At 36.2% G+C, this 20,543-nt stretch overlaps 1 protein-coding gene across 3 annotated transcripts in view; it reads left to right on the top strand.

The window, feature by feature from the left end:
- Positions 1 to 3,000: 3,000 nt before the first annotated feature.
- LOC126248785 (DAZ-associated protein 2-like) overlaps positions 3,001 to 20,543 on the top strand; it is a 55,681-nt gene continuing 38,138 nt past the window's right edge. For all 3 annotated transcript variants that reach the window (XM_049950162.1, XM_049950164.1, XM_049950163.1), the window contains exon 1: positions 3,001 to 3,159. In XM_049950162.1, coding sequence (XP_049806119.1) covers positions 3,144 to 3,159 — 16 coding nt within the window. In that variant the 5' untranslated portion in view covers positions 3,001 to 3,143. The remainder of the gene's footprint in view (positions 3,160 to 20,543) is intronic.

The raw sequence follows: 20,543 nt of genomic DNA on the forward strand, positions 1-20,543 counted from the left end.
GCCTTGAAAAATTTTAATGATTTCAGCCATTTCTCAACGCTACTGATACTAACATCTATATCACTCATCATTGCTAGATTTAAACTGGGACAGCAATTCCGGATGTTTCTTTGTAAATGAATATTTGAAAACGCAGATCATCATTGCTGTTTTTTGCTTTGCTACCCTCAATTTCGGTTACTGTGTCATCCGCAAGTGTTTGGATACTAACTGTAGTGCCACTGACAGCCTTATGATGTGACAAGAATTTCTTTGGCAGTTGTGAAAGGTTTTTCGATAACATTCTTCTATGGTAGTCGTCGAAGGCTTCACTCGTTGCTCTCTTGACAGCCAAACACGTTTCATTTAGCAGTGCTCTACCAACTTGCTTTGTTTTGCACCTGTTGTGCAGTAGTCACTCTGTCCTTAGAAGTTTATTCGCAAAGACTGTGTACCATGTGAACAGTCTCTCCCATCATGAACGCGTCTAGATAAATATATGTCCAGTGCTTGTCACTGACGTTGTAAGGATGTGAGTCAGTCAATTTTTGTTTCCACACTTCGCCTGATATGAAGGACGTGACAGCTGATTCTTGAAACATCTTCCAGGCACTGTCTTCTGTTTCCTGATGGATTGGAAAAGAGATGTGGTTCAGTTCCCAGGACCAGTATCTGATGAGGTCCTTTCGCCACCAGATGCGAAGAGGCCCAACGTTGCTCAGTGTGAATAGACGTAAGACAAGAGTGGAAAGTGTTGCACCAGATATAATTCTCAATATATGGGGCAGATGCATGTCAACTAGTGGAGTGTGCACGTTATTCAGATATGCAGCAGATCTTTTTCACGGTGCTAAATCAGTTCTTCATACTCTCATTGCATCTACATCCCATGATGTTCGTATGGCTTTAAGTTAATTAGCTAATTTCTGAAGATAGCACTGGTAGGTTAAAAATCTGTTACTATAATGTGTGACTTCTCAAACTGAATATTGTCTGTAATTTGCCTTCCTACTATTGGGATAGGACGTAGCAAGGTGGTGCAGTGGTGGACTCATATTCGGGAAAATGAGTTCATATCCCCGTCGAGTCATTCAAATCTAGGTTTTCCGTGAGTTTCGTGGATCACCTAATGCAAATGCTGGGATGGCCTCTGAAAGGGCATGGCCGATTTCCTTCTCCATCTTCTCCAATACGAGCGAGTACTCCATCTCTAATGACCTAATCATCGAGAGAACTCTACAGCCTAATCTTCCTTTTTTTTATGGAGATGGATTGTAATTATTTCTATCTTAGTTTACTAGGTTGCATGGTCCATTTTATTTAGTAATTGTCCATCCTCTGGAGATCTTTGCACAGTACATTTCCTGTGTTACTGAAATTTCTTCATAGCGTCCTGAAACTGATGTTGACAGCATCAGTAAATTTGCGGAAGGGGATGTCTGGGAGGCCAAGAATTTGCAAGTTGAATGTCATATGAAATACAAATAATGACGAAGATAAAGTAATCCTCAGTCAGTTAGTGCGATATTTGGAATGAAACACATGAGGCGAGACTCTACATGAGTATTTTATTTAATTTTTACGTTAGAACGGTACCGAATACCTACACGTGACTGATATCCCAGACTGTCTATGTATTAGGTTAGCCGCCGGCCGAAGTGGCCGTGCGGTTAAAGGCGCTGCAGTCTGGAACCGCGAGACCGCTACGGTCGCAGGTTCGAATCCTGCCTCGGGTATGGATGTTTGTGATGTCCTTAGGTTAGTTAGGTTTAACTAGTTCTAAGTTCTAGGGGACTAATGACCTCAGCAGTTGAGTCCCATAGTGCTCAGAGCCATTTGAACCATTTTTTATTAGGTTAGCCCACAAGTCCTGGCGTTCGTTTAATGAAAATTTTGCGTGAGAAATAAAATGTTTTGGCAAATCATTTTATATTATTCTATGGATAATTATATGCTCTCTAAAATAATGTGTTTAGTTTTCTATGCAGATATACTTTCTGTTGTATTCAGGTCATTAATAGGAGTGTCAAGTCGACACAAAAGAGCATTTTGGTCACCTTCTGCAGTTTGCTTTTAATCGGGGTGCCAAAGGCATAGAAGTTGCTTGAGACATTTGTAAACAGTATGGCGAACAAGCGATGCCTCTTATGACAGCTCAAAATTCGTTTACTCAATTCAAAGACGGTAATTCATACCTCAAAGACATGTAAAACCATCGAATCCAAGCAGTGAATGCGAAACTTTATGTCCACCAAATGCAAAGACTCAACAACGCTGTCCAACAAAAACGAACTTTCCCTTGGCATGGCTTTCTTCTGCAACACGACAGTGCCTTCATATCACCAAGGAAGCCATTCAGACGCTTGGCTGAGACTTGTCACATCCTCCGTAATCTCCCGACTTGGAGCCTTGGGATTTCCAACTGTTCCGATCCCTCTCGAATTCATTACGTGGTGTTTCGCTTAATAATGACGTAGACTCAAGGCTTGGCTGGAGCATTTCTTCGAGTGAAAATCAGGAGATTTCTACCGTCGACGCACTGAAAAACTTATTGAACGTTGGGACGAAGTTGTAAACAACGACTGAGAATATATTATTGATTATTTAGCTGTCCGTTTCCTGTTTATTTTTGTTAAAAACGTTAAAAAAAGCCAATCCTTATGGGCCATTGCAATAGTTGCATACAGAATAGAATAGCAAACAAAATCAACAAACAAATTAATTCACATATCTTTTACTACATGCTAAAATTTTATTGTAGAAATCGTGACAACAATGAAGCGATTTGTATATTTGAAAGTAAAAAGAGACAAAAAGCTAACCTAAACAACAGGATGAATGAGACAAATTTTATTTTTACCTCGTGAAATTAAAAAAATTATTTAGTACTCATTTCGTTCTATTTATACTGAATCAAATAGAAACAATGGTTATCAGTTTCACTTACAACGCAAACTACGCAAGTGCTGATGACGCCGCCTTTTCTTTTGTTTCTGATAACCGCCACGTAAGGCGCTGGTTGTTTTTCAGAGGTTCCATTGGGGTGTAGGAGTCGACAATTTGTTTGCATCTATGCATGTTTCGACTTTTTGTGCTGCCATTAAGCCATTTTAGAGGCAACTGAGTTCTGCACATTAGACGCGTTACTTTGTGATACCGAAATAATGTCTGACAAGAAAGGTAAGCAAAGGAAACTGAATATATCAATGAGAATTAGAGATAATTCCGTTATATAACTTTATTGAGGAAATAGTAGATTTCATTATTAGGGAGTGTTACTTCTTACGTCTTACGATTATAATGTTATTAGTTCAGATCAATACTCATTGTAAGCGATTCATACGGTAATCGATGTATATGCTGTAAGTTTGATTATTGTAATGAAATAAGAATTGCGTGTTTCACTGTATGAGATAATCAATACTTTGGGATAAACAAAATGGCCCCTAGGGTTATCCTGTCAAAAGATTGAGTAATTGTGTGTTCACTCCATTAATTATTGAGTCTTTTTATACTTTTCAGTGAGAGTTATCATATGTACTAATTATGTAATTTGTAAAAAGTCTTTCTAAGAGAAATCTTAACTCTTCTAATGAAATTAACAAAGCCTATTTGAAAGTGGCTTTTAGTGTTTCTTTTTCTTAAGCTCAACTTTACCATATTATTTCTGTTAGTGCTGCTTTTTGTTGTCTTTTTATTTCAGAGAGCTACTCTCGTGCACTAGGCGTATAAGTGCAGTTCATCAAATAGCCTACATGGCAAATTTGAACATGATCCCCGTGGGCTATCAACTTGAACAAAGAAAGAGATAATTATGCATTTTAAAAACAAAACTTTGTCCAGGGTAAACATTGTATAATTATTCCTTGCAGCTTTCCTGTTGTGGATGTTTCTTGGCGGGGATAATCTCGTTGGCCTGTTCTAGAAAAGTGGCAGCGTATTTAAACACAAAACGTATTCTTCTTCTACGTGTTATTCCGAACTGGCTGGCTGCTTGTCTTTATCATTCTCCTTCACTAGATCTCCTTAGTGTAGCAAATTGGAGTGCAAACGTCTGTTATATTTATTTTTCTTGTCAATATGTGAGACATTTTTGCATGGGTGGAATGCAGGAATAGACTAATGTCAGCATTTGAAGTCGTAAACTGCAGCAAGACTTCCGTTAATCTATACACTATTTTTCCATGGCTTCCATAATGAAGGTTGTGGTGAACAGTATGGCAACTGCAACTCATGCTGCAGTTTTTTGCGTTGAAGAAATATTTAAATATAAGTAGCAGTAATTTATTGAGCATTGCTGAACCTTGGCTATTTCTGTTATCAGTGCCTAATATATTAGGTATTGGATAGCAAAGAGCACACAATTCTGGTAAAAGTTCAAAAACGTTTGAAGGCAAAATATTAATATTAGTGGAAAATTTTGGCAATCTTTATAGTACTTGATAAGACAATACCACTGTAATTGTACTGAACAAACTTATCTGTAAGATAAGTTCATCTTAAGTGTTGGTAGTCATTTTACATTCCTGTTGATCTTTTAAGCTTGAACAGTAAAACTCTTTATTTTGTTGCAAGTTTTTTAGATGCAATTTTACCTCCACATTAATCCATGGAGCCAGATAATGTAACTTTTCACAGATAAGTCACATTTCTATGTGAGATACTGTACATTATTACAGAGCAATTAATCTAAGTTCTTTTTGTTGCCACCAACAGTCTTTATTAATGCTGGTAAGACAGTTGGTTGTCTCTTACCAACGAAGCCACGTCTGTAATTTTTCCACCCCCGCTTCCCTTTCTATACTGCCACATCTTTTCATGGGTATGCTGATGTGGTTCATATGATCACAGTACAGTGACAACTATCATTAGTGCTTTATAAGTAGTAAGATACCCATTTTCCTTTCATAGCTTATTCGTTGTCTTACAGATTTCATACATTTAATTTTGGATTGTGCAGCCACTTGAATTACTGTTTCAATCCTGTTGCTTCAGGCTTACTAAAATTAAGGCACATCTCTCAGCCCACTACACTTTGATTTGGTTAGGAATAATGAAATTATGTACAGGTTTCTCTCCAACTATATGTTGACACTTCATCATATAAATTTTCTAAATTTCTTACTCGTGCACCAGGAGTATTTTGTTTCGCTCTTGTGATAACTCTAGTTCTAATCAGTGCAGTTGTTGTAGCAGCCTGGAACAGTGTATAAGGTAAAATATGGATCCAGAAAATACTGATATATTGTTAGTGGTAAAATGGGATTTTAAATATGTTACTCATGAAGTGCTCAACCATTTCTTGAAAACTATTCAAATATGTGAAACCTGTGAGGTATATGGGAGAAAATGAAATGATAAAAAGTGATTTACCCATCTCATCTTTCGCAAATGATGTAATAATTTGCAGTGCACATTTTGCGTAAGGAAAAGAGATGGGAAATTTAAATTCAATTTTGCTTAAAATTGGAGGAAAGTTGTACAGTAGGCTTTTGTCTTTTGAATTGTCACTGCAGGAACTAGACCTGTGCAAATAGATAAATTGAAATTGTTAAATAAGTTGCATGTAAAGAGGAAGTGAGGGAAGTCCCAATTGCAGACAAGAGTCTGAAGCACATAGTTGGCATGGTCAAGGTTTTATCAGGTTCTGAAGTGGGGAAGGATAGGGGTAGCAGGGCAAATAATAGATATGTTTGTTACATTCTTAATGATTTAAAGCATCACTATTTCTAAGAGGCAGAATGGTAGGCTCTTTAACTGTTAGCATAGATTATTGCTCACATGATTAGCACATCAAATCAGGGAAAGTAAAATTAGTTTTCTTAAAGGGAGTATTTCCCAAATAACTGTCATTATTTAGCAGTTTGCTAATTTTGGCCCCTTGAGCACTATCAAGCTACATAAGTACTGTTGCACTTACAGCATAATATGTTCCACATATTGCACTCTAGCAAGAACAGTGGCACAACTGAACAATGTAATACTTTAGAAAGCTTGATATCAAGAATTACTTCTGTGAAAGTTATATTGAAATATTCTTTTAAACTTTAAGTATAGTTGGCAGTAAATTCCATTATTTTTTTGTGGACGTATTGTTCAATGATATTAATTAAAAAATACTGTTTAAACTCAATGCTTTTCTTTCTGGTGTGTGTGTGGGGGGGGGGGGGTGGAGCAGCAACAAATCTGGTGGTTGCTGCTGCCGCCTTAAGTCTTGCATAACCACAGTGGGTATGATCACAACCTTTGCAGATGTGATTCCCATTTGTAAAATGAGTGTGCAATCCTTGTGTGGATTTTGTTACTGTAACAGCATACACGACTTTAAAATATGCCGTGTGTGTTTGTTATGCTTATGGATTTTATGGTATATACTGGCACAGTGACAACCCATGTGATGATTGCTCTTCTTAAATCTTGTACATGGACTAATCTGTAATACATGTCTGTGCCTACTATGGTTGTGTGAAACTTCTTATGGATCCCACCATCACATGTGCTTTTCACCACACTTGTCTGGAATAGATCAAGCTGTTTGTATAATTTCTATTATGTAGTTTAATATGCAAGGCGGTTGAATTATCCAATTGCTGGACGAAGATAGTGTTTAAATTCAAAAGACATCTCTGTGGGAAAGACCTACTTGAAGAAATTTACAGTAGCTGTGGATCCATCCATAAAGGCTTTTGAAATTTTTCCACCTTTATCATTGAACTTAATTTCACATTTATCCCTCTGGGTCAAAAAATTTACTTTTGTGGGCTGATTTTTTTTACAATAGTAAGTCATATGTAATTTTAAACATAAAATATTAGTTTGAGACAGTAAATGTAGAAGTTATTGTGGGTATAGTAAATGCTGTAGTACTGCCTTTCTGCTTGGACCAATTAGGGAATTGGGACTTAGGCTGTGATATCTATTGATATTCATTTTTGAAATCAGTTATGTTGGCACTGATCTGTAATGTAATTTGTCTGGATAAGGTTGGCTGATCATAGTTTGTTAGTGGAGCCACTGAATTTGTAATGACAATCTTCTTTCCCAGATTCTGCATTCTGTAGTTGTTCCTTTTGATAACCTCTATTTCCTCATTTTGGTTTGATATTAGTTAATGACAAAATGTCCCTGTCCAAATTTCATGTCATATATATGGAAGCAGCAAACAAAATTTAATAGATTGAGGCTTTCTTTTTAGGGAAAATAGTGTGTTCTAGAATGTTGTCAGATGTAGAAGTAACTTTTGTGTGCTGGAGGGAAGAGTGTGAGGACTTACTGTTAATGTTGTACAGGTGCCTCATATGTATCACATGCATACCTTCATAGTTAAACTCTAAATTGTTTGGTGTAATCAGCCAAGTAGTTACATAGTGCTGACAGAGTTGCATTGTTAAGTGCGACTCTGGACAAAGCAGAGTTGCACTGTCACTGGTCATCCTGACCATTTGTATTCTTTCACTCTTGCTAATGAATTATCTTTAAAATGGGAACCATCACAAATTGATTTTTTAGTGCTAAGTAATAAGTGCGAAAAATGTCTTGCTCTAGTTTCCATTTCCACACAATGTGTGGCCACAAATTCAGTTTTTGTTGGTCCAAGCAGGACTCTGCTTTATTACTCTGTGCCCTACTGATTTGGTTGTCAGATTATTGAGATATGACTGATTAAATAGTTTAAGAATGAGGAGAAACAGTTGCCACTGGGCGAGAGTAGAAATTTTAAGCCTGTTCTCAACCTTGGCATAGTTGAGGTGGAACAAAAAGTTTTAAAAAATTCTTTTAAAGGTGTGTTCACATTATTTTCCCTCTCTCAACATCCTAATTTAGGATTTCACTACTTCAGTGTAGATATAATTTTAAAGTTAAAAATTACTAGAGATAGTATATCTCAGCTTTACTTAGTCAAGAGCTCACTTATTGGGGCAGTTATATATAGCTACATAACATGGAAGAAGCCACTTTGAAGAAATACGTAATTTGGCACTTCTGGTTACATCACAAAGAAAGAAAAACAAAGAATGTGGAACCTTTTATATGTGGTCAAAAAACTGTGCTGTTTGGTTTAGAATAATAGTGTGGAAAATGCTTAAAACATAATTCAGTTTTTAACAGTTCATTTGTAATTTTCAAAATGTGATAAAGCAAGTAGTGACCATAAATGAGTAGTCGTAAAGATTTATACTGCACCTCAGAAAATAATTTTTTTTGTTTTGGAAAGAACCTTTGCTACTTTTTGTTTACAGATAAGTCTGCTGTTTTGTTCACTTTGAAATCCTGTCACAGTATGGTAACACGACACTAGAGTAGACAAAATAAAATAGTGCAGCCTATTGATAAAGTGGAGTATTGCAAAGTAATTTGTGGTGGCAGTGGAACAATCCAGTTAACTCCATCAACTGTCTGGATTGGCCTGACATGGTTGCCAACAACTAATTACTGCTTGATACTCCACTTTATCAGTTGGCTGTGTAATTTTTCTTTGGCTCTTGTGGAGTTCTGTAGTACTGTGGTGCAGCAATTTAGATTTGTACCAGTGTCCTTAAAATATTTCTTGTTGCTCACGTAGGAAATAGCATGCCATTGCCATAAATTTTTTTCTGAAAAAAAGTTTGACGGTTGTGACCTTAACTTAACAGCTATTGTGATTATATATTCACTTCAAATTGCTAGTCTTTTTGAGAGATTGTTCTAGAAGATGAGATGTAAATTTAGGCAATTTGATAAGTTTGGTATGCTCAAAAATACTATGTAGGATTTGATTGTCTGCACATCTCCCATCAGTGTTAAAATTATCAGGTTATGAACTATGGGATGCTGTCTGAGAACGATCTAGTTTGGAAATCATGGAAAAATAGTAATATATAACAGTTGGTTAATTTTAAAAGAAATAGTTACGCATTTGCAAAGTCATCGCAGGTTTAATCATTGTGATTTGTACATGAAGTGGCAGAGTATCAATAATGCTATTCTTATTGATACTTATTAAAAGAATATGCCAAATCTTTGTTCTCAGGTGGTCCATTGTTGGAACAAAAATGGTGCTGTTAATGGGTTTTGTTTCATTCACAGTCCCTGAAACGAAGACTGAAAATTTGAAATTTGTATTCTGCAATGCACACAACTGTTAGCAGTGGCTGAACATCCTAAAGTTGTATACATTTTAGTGAGGATTAATTGGGCAGGGGGGTGTTTGCTTGCACTATACTAAAGACATTGTCAGTGTTACTTGTATAGATATTGTGGAAAAAAACCTTTAAAAGATCAATCACATGAGTAATCCTGATAAGCATGGCTAATGTTGATGCTATATTGCTTCCGGGAATTTCAGGATGTGAAAAATTGTAGTTGGGGAAATAAGAAAGGCATGTTATGACTCGTCTTATTCCCTGGGTTTGGCTGTCTGTGCAGGTGTTGTATAAGAAAATATGTGCCATGCATCTTGCTGCAGTTTACTTGACCTCAAAACTGCAATATTTATAAACACTGGGTTTTTGGGTATTGGCTTTTTTGCCATCACTCATCACATATTGGTAGAATGTAGGATTTCATTTGTAGCACTGTCATTCCTGCATTCTGCAATGGATTTTGCTGTATAGTAGTTTTATGGGTTAATAAAGGAAGTGTCACAGTGGTGTTCTTTGGCACTTAAATTAAGGGTACATCCATTGGCAGAAACTTCAGAACTGATAAAAATGTTCATGCTATGCTTGCGAAATCCTTGAGAAACAAAATTCCCATATCCTTAACATTTCAAATCTTCCTTCAAGACTACCTATATTCATTGTTTCTCAGATTCCTTTTCAGAGACTCATGAAAACATTTTGCATTTATTTTTTTTAACTTTATTGTTCCTTATTTTTGCAGTTCGGTAAATGGTGGATTATCTGTCATAAGCAGTTGAGGTCATATAAATCTCAGTAGTCCTTGCACCAAGAGGTGACCATCTTTGTTAAGAATATTTGAGCAAATACATGATCTAACAAACCTGCATAGTAGTTGTTAGATTTGGTATGAGTTTCAAGGGAACAACAGTAAAAAAGTTCCGTACGCTACTTACTGTTGAACTGCTGCACTTGTCATGAAAATGTCCCACAGCATACAAGTTTGTGATAAATTATTGCATTCACATTACATGCATGCAGTGCTTGATAACATTGTTTGACTTTTTTAATATGGAACAGAAAATCCAGGGATGCTTGGGCACTTACTGTTGGTGGTAACTAGCTTGTAAATATATTTTACAAAATATCTTAACAGTTGATGGAAATTTCCAGCAATTTTCTGGTGATTATAGTTCTTTAATTTCTTTATTGTGCAGATCTGATGTTTTACATGTGAAAACAACTCTTGGTGATCTGCATGGCAGAAATGAAACATTTTAAAATATAATTTGCATTAGCAGCTAACAGATTTTTGTGTGAAATAATTTCACTGTTGTGCATTAATATTGCTTTAGGTAATTAGTTTGGCAGCTATATGAAATAGGTAGCAAGTCATTTTACCATAACAAACTTACTTGATGGCAGTTACAGCACTCCTTACTGGGGTGAAGTGGCCTGTGTCCTTTAGGCAATCTTCTGTTTTAGCACTGAACTTTTCCTTTCGCAAAGCAGTTTTAATATTTTTGGTTTCTCATTTTTTGCCAAAGATTCTTCACAGGAAACTAAGCCCAATTTTTTGTGGGGAGGATGAGGGTGTTGAAAGACCTGTAACTACTAAAGTGTTGGTTTATTTATGGATCTGTTCCTGGAAATTACACACATTACACTATTAAGCCAATTTCTAGCTTGTTCTCTTATACTTTTTATGAGCATATTGGAAAAATGGTTTTGTTTCAGCTAGTGTAAAACAAATAACCCAACCATTGAGGCCTTAATATTAACTCACTTCTGTATGAACACATACCTGTGAAGTTAGTAATGCGCATACTGTTGTGTGGTCAAGTGGTTGCCATCAAAGTGTAATTGTAATTCGCAGTAATGAAAGCATCATATGAATAATTGAAAAACTATCATTTTTGCCAAAATAGATTAAATTAGCACTAATTACAAGAAACTTTCTGCATATTTGAGGACAGGCCCTTTCGGTCAATTTAACATGATGGTACTAGATGTCAGTTTTGATTTGTAGTGATGTAATTTTGTTGATCATATGCATGCTAACAGAGATAAAACAACTTTTTTGCCTCTGTATGGCATGACCATGATTACTAATATCTAGGTTAGGTTGAAAGGTGATAATTCAGTTGCTGTTGAAGCTAATGAATGAGACACAGTATAACTGTAATAGTTTTGGCACACTTTATGCCAACTGGATGGCAATGATTGTGTGTGCAAGTTTGATGTCATGGGCCAAAGAAGCTGGATGGTATTAGCAGATTGTATTTTTTCTGCATTTTGCAAGTTTCATTGTTCATATAAACTGCATCCAATTGTATCTGAGATCAGCTTTGTGATGAGCTGGTGCATGGTTCAACAATCTGAATTGTGATAGGTTGGTTCCACACAGTGGGAAAAGGGGCCCTTATCCCCAAAATACCTGTAGTGAAAAAAAATTACTACATTCTAAAAGTGTGCCCAATGTTACTTAAATTTTACATCTATAAAGTGCATAGCCTATAGTTGAGTTAACTCACATTTTATTATCAGTTGAAGCTGATGTTAGTGTCAAGTTTCATTCCCCTTATGGAAGTGGGTCCCTCTAATTTTTAGCTACGTCATTGTTTTTGTTATGAAGGCCCTGTTTAAAAGGGTGTAAAAAAAAAGTAAGACTGAAAGTTACTTTCACATGTCACTGCCAAGTAACACAGTGATGAAACTTGGCCCATATGTAGAAAGAACTGCTACAGTGTAGCACAGGAGAGAGGGAATACACAATCAGATAAACAAAAATGACCTTTATTCAGACTAATTACACTGAAGTGGCTAAAATTCATGATGGTCTCTTGAACATTACAAAAGGTAGAGCATGGTTCTTAATAGGATGTATGATTTGTGATCACCATGAATGGCAGTGTGTGCTCTGCAACTTTCTTCCATGCTGGCCACAAGACAAGATTAGTAAGGGGTTCTTACAATAGGATGTTCTCAACCAGTGCAGTTAATTGTTGGTAATGCTGCATGTGGAAGTTATGGAATGTCTCCCCAACACATCAAATACATGGTCAAAGTCACTAAATTTTGAACGGGGGTTGAAGACTGCACTGTTTAGTCCCATAACCCCCTCACCCAGACAAAGTTGGAACAGGCTGGTAAAAGCATTTGCCAAATGTACTCTCATGAAAAGAGCTGCTCCACCTGTGCTGTTTGATGTGGCCTTGCAGTGTCATTCATAAAAATGAAGTCAGGCTGATTGTATTGCTTAGTGTGTGCATGTGAAAAGAGTACAGTGTCACAGTAACATTGACTGGTGATTGTACTATTGTCTCACATAACACGTGGATGATGAAAATGATCATGTTTGACAGTAATGGATTCTCTCATATGGTGAGAGGTGGGAACATGTAATGCACCCAGGAACCTTGTTGAACATGTTTTTGGTGGTCCAGGTGTCACTGTGTGGAGGCATAGTGTTGCCTGGAAATACTAATGTCCAAATCTCTGAACATGGTACACTCACCTGTCAATGTTATTGTGACACTCTTTCACAATGTGCATCTTTTCAGGGGCATATTTGACCCAGACTTTGTTTTTATGGATGAAAATGAACAGTGCAGGTGTAACAGCTCTTGAAGCAAGAACATAGTAAACAAATGGACTGGCCTGTCTGTTCCCCTGAATCAGATCCTGTCAAGCATGTGTGGGATGTGATGGGGAGGTGTACTGCAACATATCCACATTCGCCAATGACCAACTGTGTTGGTAGAGAAATGGTACTCTGTTCCACAAAAACTCCTCACCAACCTCATTGCAAGCATGGGAGCACATTGCTGAGCATCCAGTGCCATCTTTTGTGATCATGCAACCCCCTTAAAACAATGTCCCACCTTCTGTAGTGTCTAGGGAACCATCATAAATTGTGGGGACTTCTGTATAATTGCTGTCTTTGAATAAAAGTTACTGCTGTTCATCTCATTGTGTATTCATTGTTTTCTGTGCCATATTGCAGTTCTTTCTACCTACGGTCCAAGTTCCATAGATTTGTTATGTGACAGTAATGCATTGTGTGAAAGTTACATACAAGTTTTGCACACCAGTGTATCTCCAGTCCCTTGTAAGTATCTTGTCCTAATATGTAATTGGGTGCCAAGAGTAATAGACAACACAATTACATGAGCAAAAGTGAAAGCTTTTTAGATTTCTCACTTTTTGAAGCTTTAATTTGAACTCACTTGTTTTTCTTTGGACATTAGAATTGCATCCTTTTTTACTTAAATATAAATCTGAACAGTTGTACTACCTCACATCTGCAGCTTTGTCATCAAATATGTTGCTCAGTGTTACCTTTACCTATGTGAGATCACAGTTGACTACCTAGGTGAGTGATGGCCGAAGAAGTTTTCCGCTTGGTGTTTTAAGCATATAAATTTCCATTATTCCTGGATTTTTGTGTGGATAGTATTGTGACTTCACTGGTTGTGGTGTGATGTAAATTTGAATAGCTGTTTGGTTGCTGGTGGCATAGTTTCATGGTAGTTAAGTCGTGCACTGTCTGTAACTGCAATATCAATATACTTGCTTATCAAGTTGTTCATAAGAGCATATTAAGAGGCATGCTGCATTTAAACTAATATGTATATTGGAGAAAAGGGTTAGAAGTCAGGCAGTAATGAATGTGTAATTTAATTCTTAAAAATGGTTTGTCTTGAATGCTATCAGAAGTAAATTCCATACCTTCTATGTGGGCATTAATTTGGTGGTGCACAAGCAGTGTTTCACAGCTGATTATTTAGACTTGCCATTTGTATTAAAATTGATTAGATGTCACAAATTTTTACTTCTAGCAAATAGTTATTTGGCCATTAGAGTGTGTGTGTGTGTGTGTGTGTGTGTGTGTGTGTGTGTGTGTGTGTGTGTGTGTGTGTCAGGTACATCTAATCAAAACTATACAAATGTTCACTTGAACTGCATAGTGTATTTACTTTGCTAATCCTAGTATACCCCATTCTCAAACTCCCCTTCCTGCCAAGAAATTTTCGATTATCAGATAAGCTTGTGTTAGGGATATTGTGCCAAATTAAATAGGTTGAATAATCTCTTACATATTCTGTAGCCACACATTTGTTAATTTTGTTGTGGTTTTACTGGCCCAATTCACTAAATGTCTGATCTAATTTTGTTAGTTTCTAATTTCTACGTTATGGTGTAGTGGTAATCTCGTCCATATTCATTCGGTGAATTGTGAAACTGCATATGTAATCTGTCATTAATGCCGATACAGTTAATTTTCATGAACCTTTGATCCTTTCTGTCCTTTCCAACTATCGCAAGCTGTTGAGATCTTCCAGGAACAATTAATACCTTAAGCTGTAATTTCAAGATGTCATATCAATTTTCTGTTCTTTCTGCCAATATCACAATAAATGATTTTATTTAATTGCTAGGCAGTTTGCATAATTGCTGTTTCTGTGAACTAATATTGTTTGTCTATTTGGCCAGTTCACGGTACTAATGTCAGAGATGATCTCCAGTTTTTGTGTTATAAGTTAGTTGACGCATGTTGTCTCAGTGTGTTATAGTGCTTTTTTGCACTTGTTTTTAATGCTGTGAAAGATATAGCTAACTTGTAGCAAGAGGAATGAGTCCTGACAGTTTGGAATCTTCGTCTTTGATAAACTATAGCTGCTTATCTCATATAAAAAAGTTAAAAATTTAAGATGTATAGCAGGCTGTTTGAGTGAAGATTCCACATTGCAGCACTGTTCAGCTTAGCAGTTTTACGTAATAACCAGTACCTACACAGATTAAAGATTGAAATTGTCAGTGTATTTCTTGAACAGAATGTTAGTGAAAATGGGGTACCTGATTTTGAACTGAATGTTAGTGAAAACAGGGTAGCTGTGGAAGAAATTTTCTTTAATCTGCTGTGAAGGACTGGTTTGTAATGATGTATTAACTGTAATTTGCATGCTATAATGCTTGTTAAAATATCTCATTTGATTAATAGTGGTGGACAGTGCATAATACACTTGGATTGGCTTTCATTTTATCAGTATGGAATGTAACTTTTAGTCATGTAACTTTTAGTCATGTAAGATTTACATGAAATATTTAAAGTTTTAAATTTATTAGACAAATTTCCAGTTGGTCTCCTCAAGAACTTTTTCTTATAACTTTTTCTTGAACAATGTCGTGACTTAAGTCTGTATGGTGCCTCACACACAGGAAGCATTGGAAATAATGTATTCCCAAATCACATTTGTGATAAATTCAAAGTGTCACAGGCAGTAAGTTTCTTTGTGCATAAATTGCCTTAAAATGTGAGAATTGTTTATTTTATTGTTGCTAATGCTACTACATGGAGCCAAATATGATAAGACATATCTGAACATAATATACACATCTTACCTGCTATGGTGATAGCTAGTACCCCCATGTTGTGGTACGGATTTCTGTACAGATGATAAAGCTATTTTTTAGGGCCAAAACTTTTGTAATTCTGTAGGCAGATCATCATTTGAAGAGTCAGTTGAATAGTTAGTATTATATATTGGCCAGTTTCTGAGATGAATTTTGATGCATCTAGCTGCTGTAAATATTTTTCTTTAGGATGGTATGTGGTCTCATTGCACAGTTAATACTATTTTCCAGCTGTGTAATGTTCATGACGGAATTTTTGAGGGCTATATCATTTCATAAGAAGAGCAGTTTCCAGGTTTTGAAATGAAATGGGGAAACATTTTCTTTTTAAAATACTCAAAGCCAAAACTTTTTCATTGAGTAGAATTAAACTGGAGGGTATGTATGTTGACATACTTTAATCTTGAAACATCATCCCAAGTGTAATTTGTGATGCCAAAAAGAAGGCAGAGGGGGAGAGAAACTGCTCAGTTTGATGTCCCATATGTTATTCCTTTACATGCTGCTTTTGTACAATAAACTTGATGGGCGCAAAACTTGCACTTCTGCAGTCTTTTTATTGCAGATTGTGGTCAGTGTTAACTTAACCTGTTGTATCTGAGTAACTTAAATTTGAGTAATAGCTAAAATTGTTCTTCAGTAAGCATGGCATGAGGAGGAAAATAATAAATTTCTTTCAAAGAACAGTTTTTATTGAAAAAAGTGTTGCAATCCTCAGACATTGATACCAAGGCATAATTTTTACATATGAAGTATAGCATTTCATGTGTGCTGCTAGATATGAAACCTCTTGAAGCAGTTGTTGGGGTTGTTGAAACAGTGAGTCAAATTCTCACACATGGTGTGTGCATAACCTGTACATCAAAGGAATTTGTAACTAATCCACTTTTTAATCCATATTGGATGATGACCAACTTGGTCCTGGTGTACAGGTTTTTGGTGGCAAATGCTGTAAGCATGTTTGTTTCTTTACTTGAACATCCTCTGAATCCCCTTGATTTTCAGCATCCAGGTGGTGTTATGTTTGTATTGCACAATACTTCTGCCAGATAAAGTGGGAATTCTTCTGAATTCATTGTTTCCTCTGAAAACTCAATCTCCTTCTATGCACATTTGTATAGTAAACAGAAATTTCCTAGTCATGTAAGGGAAGTAGTGGAACATATGTACATGCCATCTTTTGCTCTTAGGGATATCTTCCCATGATACTGTTGATCAGATACACCCCACCTGTGTCAATTATATTCACCAACAATCTATGGCCTGTCAGTAGAAATATTTTTCGTAGTTTGTCATAGCATTGCACTTGTGATATAGGTGTTTCCTCTGCAAATATTGATGCTAGACTTTTGCTATCTTACTAACCCTCCAACCAACCATAGAAACATTTACTCCACAGATTGTGGATGTTGGCTGGACACTTAACCAAATATATATGTTCCTTTAAACTATAATTGAAGCTACCATATTTGGTTCTCTCTGAAATTCTCTTTGCCTGTTTAACTTCAAACTTGTAAGCAAACCCAAATGCACTGCTGAGCTTAAAGCTCCTTTTATAACACCACTTGTGCAGTTGTTTGTGTAGCATGTAATGTTTTTTGCTGTCAAGATTTTGAGAAAAGCATTTGTTCTTGTTAAAAAGTCAGATACTTGTCAAGATCCACGTTACTAAATGCTTCGTTGAGTTTGCTACAGGCTTAGTCTGAACAACCCCACATCAGTCTGTAGCATGAAGCAAATTGCTTTATCATTTAAGGAAGCAGGTCTCTCACATTGAGTATCATGCATGAAATAGCTGAGTTTTGAAGATCTTATTTGCACAGTGGTGCATTTCTACAACATAAAAATAACTTCACTTATATACATAAAGTATCATTTTCCAGATGTATCTATCAAAATGTATAAAATAGGACACTAGTTATAGTGTCAGTTAAGTCTTGCACAACACTTCTTTCAGATATTTTGCATGTAGGGAAAAAAAAGACACCAGATAACTTGTATCCATGGAAAACAGTTTACAAATACTTGCAGCAGATATATTTGATGTGGTCTCTGAGAATGTTGGAACACTGCAAATGTTATGGTATAAGATGAGAAAAAATTATGTATGGTTATTAAATGGTATGTTGCAGAACTGCATTGTGGTGATACAAAGGGTTAAGTGTCCTGTTGAGTTTGCTAGGCCCACAGCAGGTTCAGTTCCTACTGTCAATTATGATGTGCTGTGATAAGAATATAACTGTAGACAGAACATAAGTGTTGAAGTATGCATAAGGTGCATGGTGGGATAGTGCCCAGTAGCAAATACTAGCCTACCATGTGACAAACCAACAAATATCATTTTACTGTACCTGTCTAAAATGTGCTTCAGGTAGTGGGTTGAACATTCAACACTGATTTTTTTATTGGTGTATAAGGTTATAGCTATTTGGCCATTGCAGTGTTTGACTGATGCAAAGGAAAAGACAAAGTATTGTGCTAGTAACTATATAACAGTGATTTAATTTGAACAAGTTTTTTGAAAGAATGTCTGATTCAGTTGCCAGTGAGAACATATGAAGAGTGTAGTATGGAAGAGAAAGCAGTACATTGGCACTGCCATCAAATATTGTGCATTTGCTGCCTTGAGTGCACATTGTCTTAGTGGATGATCTTGCCTTGGTCTTTGAATACTTTCTGTTGGTAAGGTCATCTGTAGCTGTTAAAGTGCTCCAGTTTGAAACAATGCTAGAATAGGTGGTGTAGTTAAGGACATCCTAATTGATAAAAGCAGAAACCATTACTACCTAGCTGTAAATAGACTGCAGCATTCTCACTAGATTGTCAGAATCTGTGTGTGTGTGTGTGTGTGTGTGTGTGTGTGTGTGTGTGTGTGTGTGTGTGTGTGTGTGTGTGTTTTCTGCTGAACATTTAGTATTTATAAATGTGAAAAATTTATATTCCTAACAGCTTCCATAAGCCATAACTAATATCAGTATTACATTAGCAAATTGAGTATAATCCAGATAACTTATTTGGAACTCAAAGTGTTTGTTTGTGCAGACCTTCAGTCAGGACAAAATCTCTAAAAGCTTCTTTGATGTACTGCAACAAGTAAACACAATAGAGAAGGCATTAGCTCATCTGTAATTGATTCATACATGGTGGTACACACAAATCAGTACAGAGAATTTATTGTGTGTGTGTGTGTGGGGGGGGGGGGGGGGGGGGTTCTACACTGATAAAAGTATACGGCCACACATCAACCAACCACAGGGTGAGTTTAATTTCCTATTTCTTTAATTACCTCCAGGTGTAAATTATAATTAATGGAAACTATAAAACAGTATCTCTCAAGTTTAAAATTTCAGGTGTTTTATTGGAGCTTTTAGTGATGTAAGGTGTTAGATTTAGGCTAGGTGTCTGTGTGATCTATCATCAAATTATTGTACTAGATTTCCTGTAAAAATGTGCTATCCCCTTTATAATTGTGCTGTTCTTTTTAAAGTGCTGCACTGTCGATGTAGGTACTAAGTGTTGCATTATTCATAAAATTTGTCATTCATTGCCATGTAAAGAATAAACTTCCAAACAAGGATAGGACCATATGAACTCTCAGCAGATTCCATTGTTGGTACAAATCAGCTTATTATACTTTATTCACTATACAGTCTTATAAACCTACTCTTCGGCTATACCATGCCAAAATGGTTAAATTTAGGAAAAGTTCCTGCAGGATCATCACAGATTTTAATGAAATTTTGTGTGAACATTTGCACATGTACCCAATAAACATTGCTTAAGTTCTACTTTTGCCAATTTAATACTTGCAGAGATAGTCATTTGTTTGACCTCATAGCACCGTTACCAGCAGTGCAGCCATGAGTTTTCGGCAAATGTCAGACATCGCTGGCAAATTTTCTTGAGAGAAATAAAATTAGGCCATCTTATTAAATTTTTTGCACCCTTAAGTGAATAATAAAAAATTTCCTGAGAGATTTGCATATGGATAATCTAAAGCAAAGTATGCTGAAAAGTATGACTACGAAGTCTTTCGCGACAAGGAGGTTGTACCAAAAAAGTGGAAGCCTCACCGGTCCACGACAGTCAGTTTTACCCATGACAAACATGATACAGGTAGTCATCGAAAGCTCGGGATTTTATCCAAATTTAACACGGCAAGTAAACTGAGAACTATTTATGCTATGCCGAAAAGAATAGATGATTAGAAAAATGTGAAGTTTTTTATATCTCTGGAAGTAATTGTGGGGTACTTTGCATGAGATAGCTTACCAATACAAGATCTTAGAATATAAATTTTAATTTTCCAACTGCTTTCCAGTAGTGTACAATGTGAGGGCAGGAAAATGACAATTTTTTAAAAAAATGCTGAAAAGGACTTTTGGCCCCCATTTACAAAAAATCTTCTGCAAACTTTCTAAAACCATTTTCATCAGAAAGACCATGTTCTAAATCGCCTAAAACTATTTGGTTTTGTAGTAGAAACATCTAATGCCCAAACCCATAACAAGGTGGAGGTGCATTGAAAATGGGCCTGTATCCCACTGGTACTTGAATTACATCTGACATATTTCATTATAATCTATAATTGTTTAGTACTCTTGTGAAAGTATCAAAAAGACCACTTGGCATGGAATGTGCAGTCTGTATTAAGCGGAAATTGACACTTGCAAGTGTAGCAGATGGCTTATGGACAGCATCCAGGCCATCAATACAGTAAACACTTGCTGTACAGTCATTGCATTACAAATGGGTGCTAATGTTCCATTATTTGTTGAAGGCCTAGAAGATTACTTTTATCAAATTAACTTAAGTCACTTTTTGACAGTCTTTTAGTAATCAGTGCACTTAATGTAGTAAGTTGTGGATGTCAACATTTCATTAATTTTCATGTCAATGTGAAATTAGGTAATGAGATCAGAAATTAAATTTACTGTACGCGTTACTCCTGAACGCTTTGACTGTGTGGGAACTCAGCAAGTTGACCCATACTTGTTTCTCAGTTACTGCAGATGCTGTTGGTGTAATATGTGCAGTGTTACACATCAT

The sequence above is a fragment of the Schistocerca nitens genome, chromosome 3, assembly GCF_023898315.1.
Source record: "Schistocerca nitens isolate TAMUIC-IGC-003100 chromosome 3, iqSchNite1.1, whole genome shotgun sequence".
In the NCBI taxonomy this organism is placed as follows: domain Eukaryota; kingdom Metazoa; phylum Arthropoda; class Insecta; order Orthoptera; family Acrididae; genus Schistocerca; species Schistocerca nitens.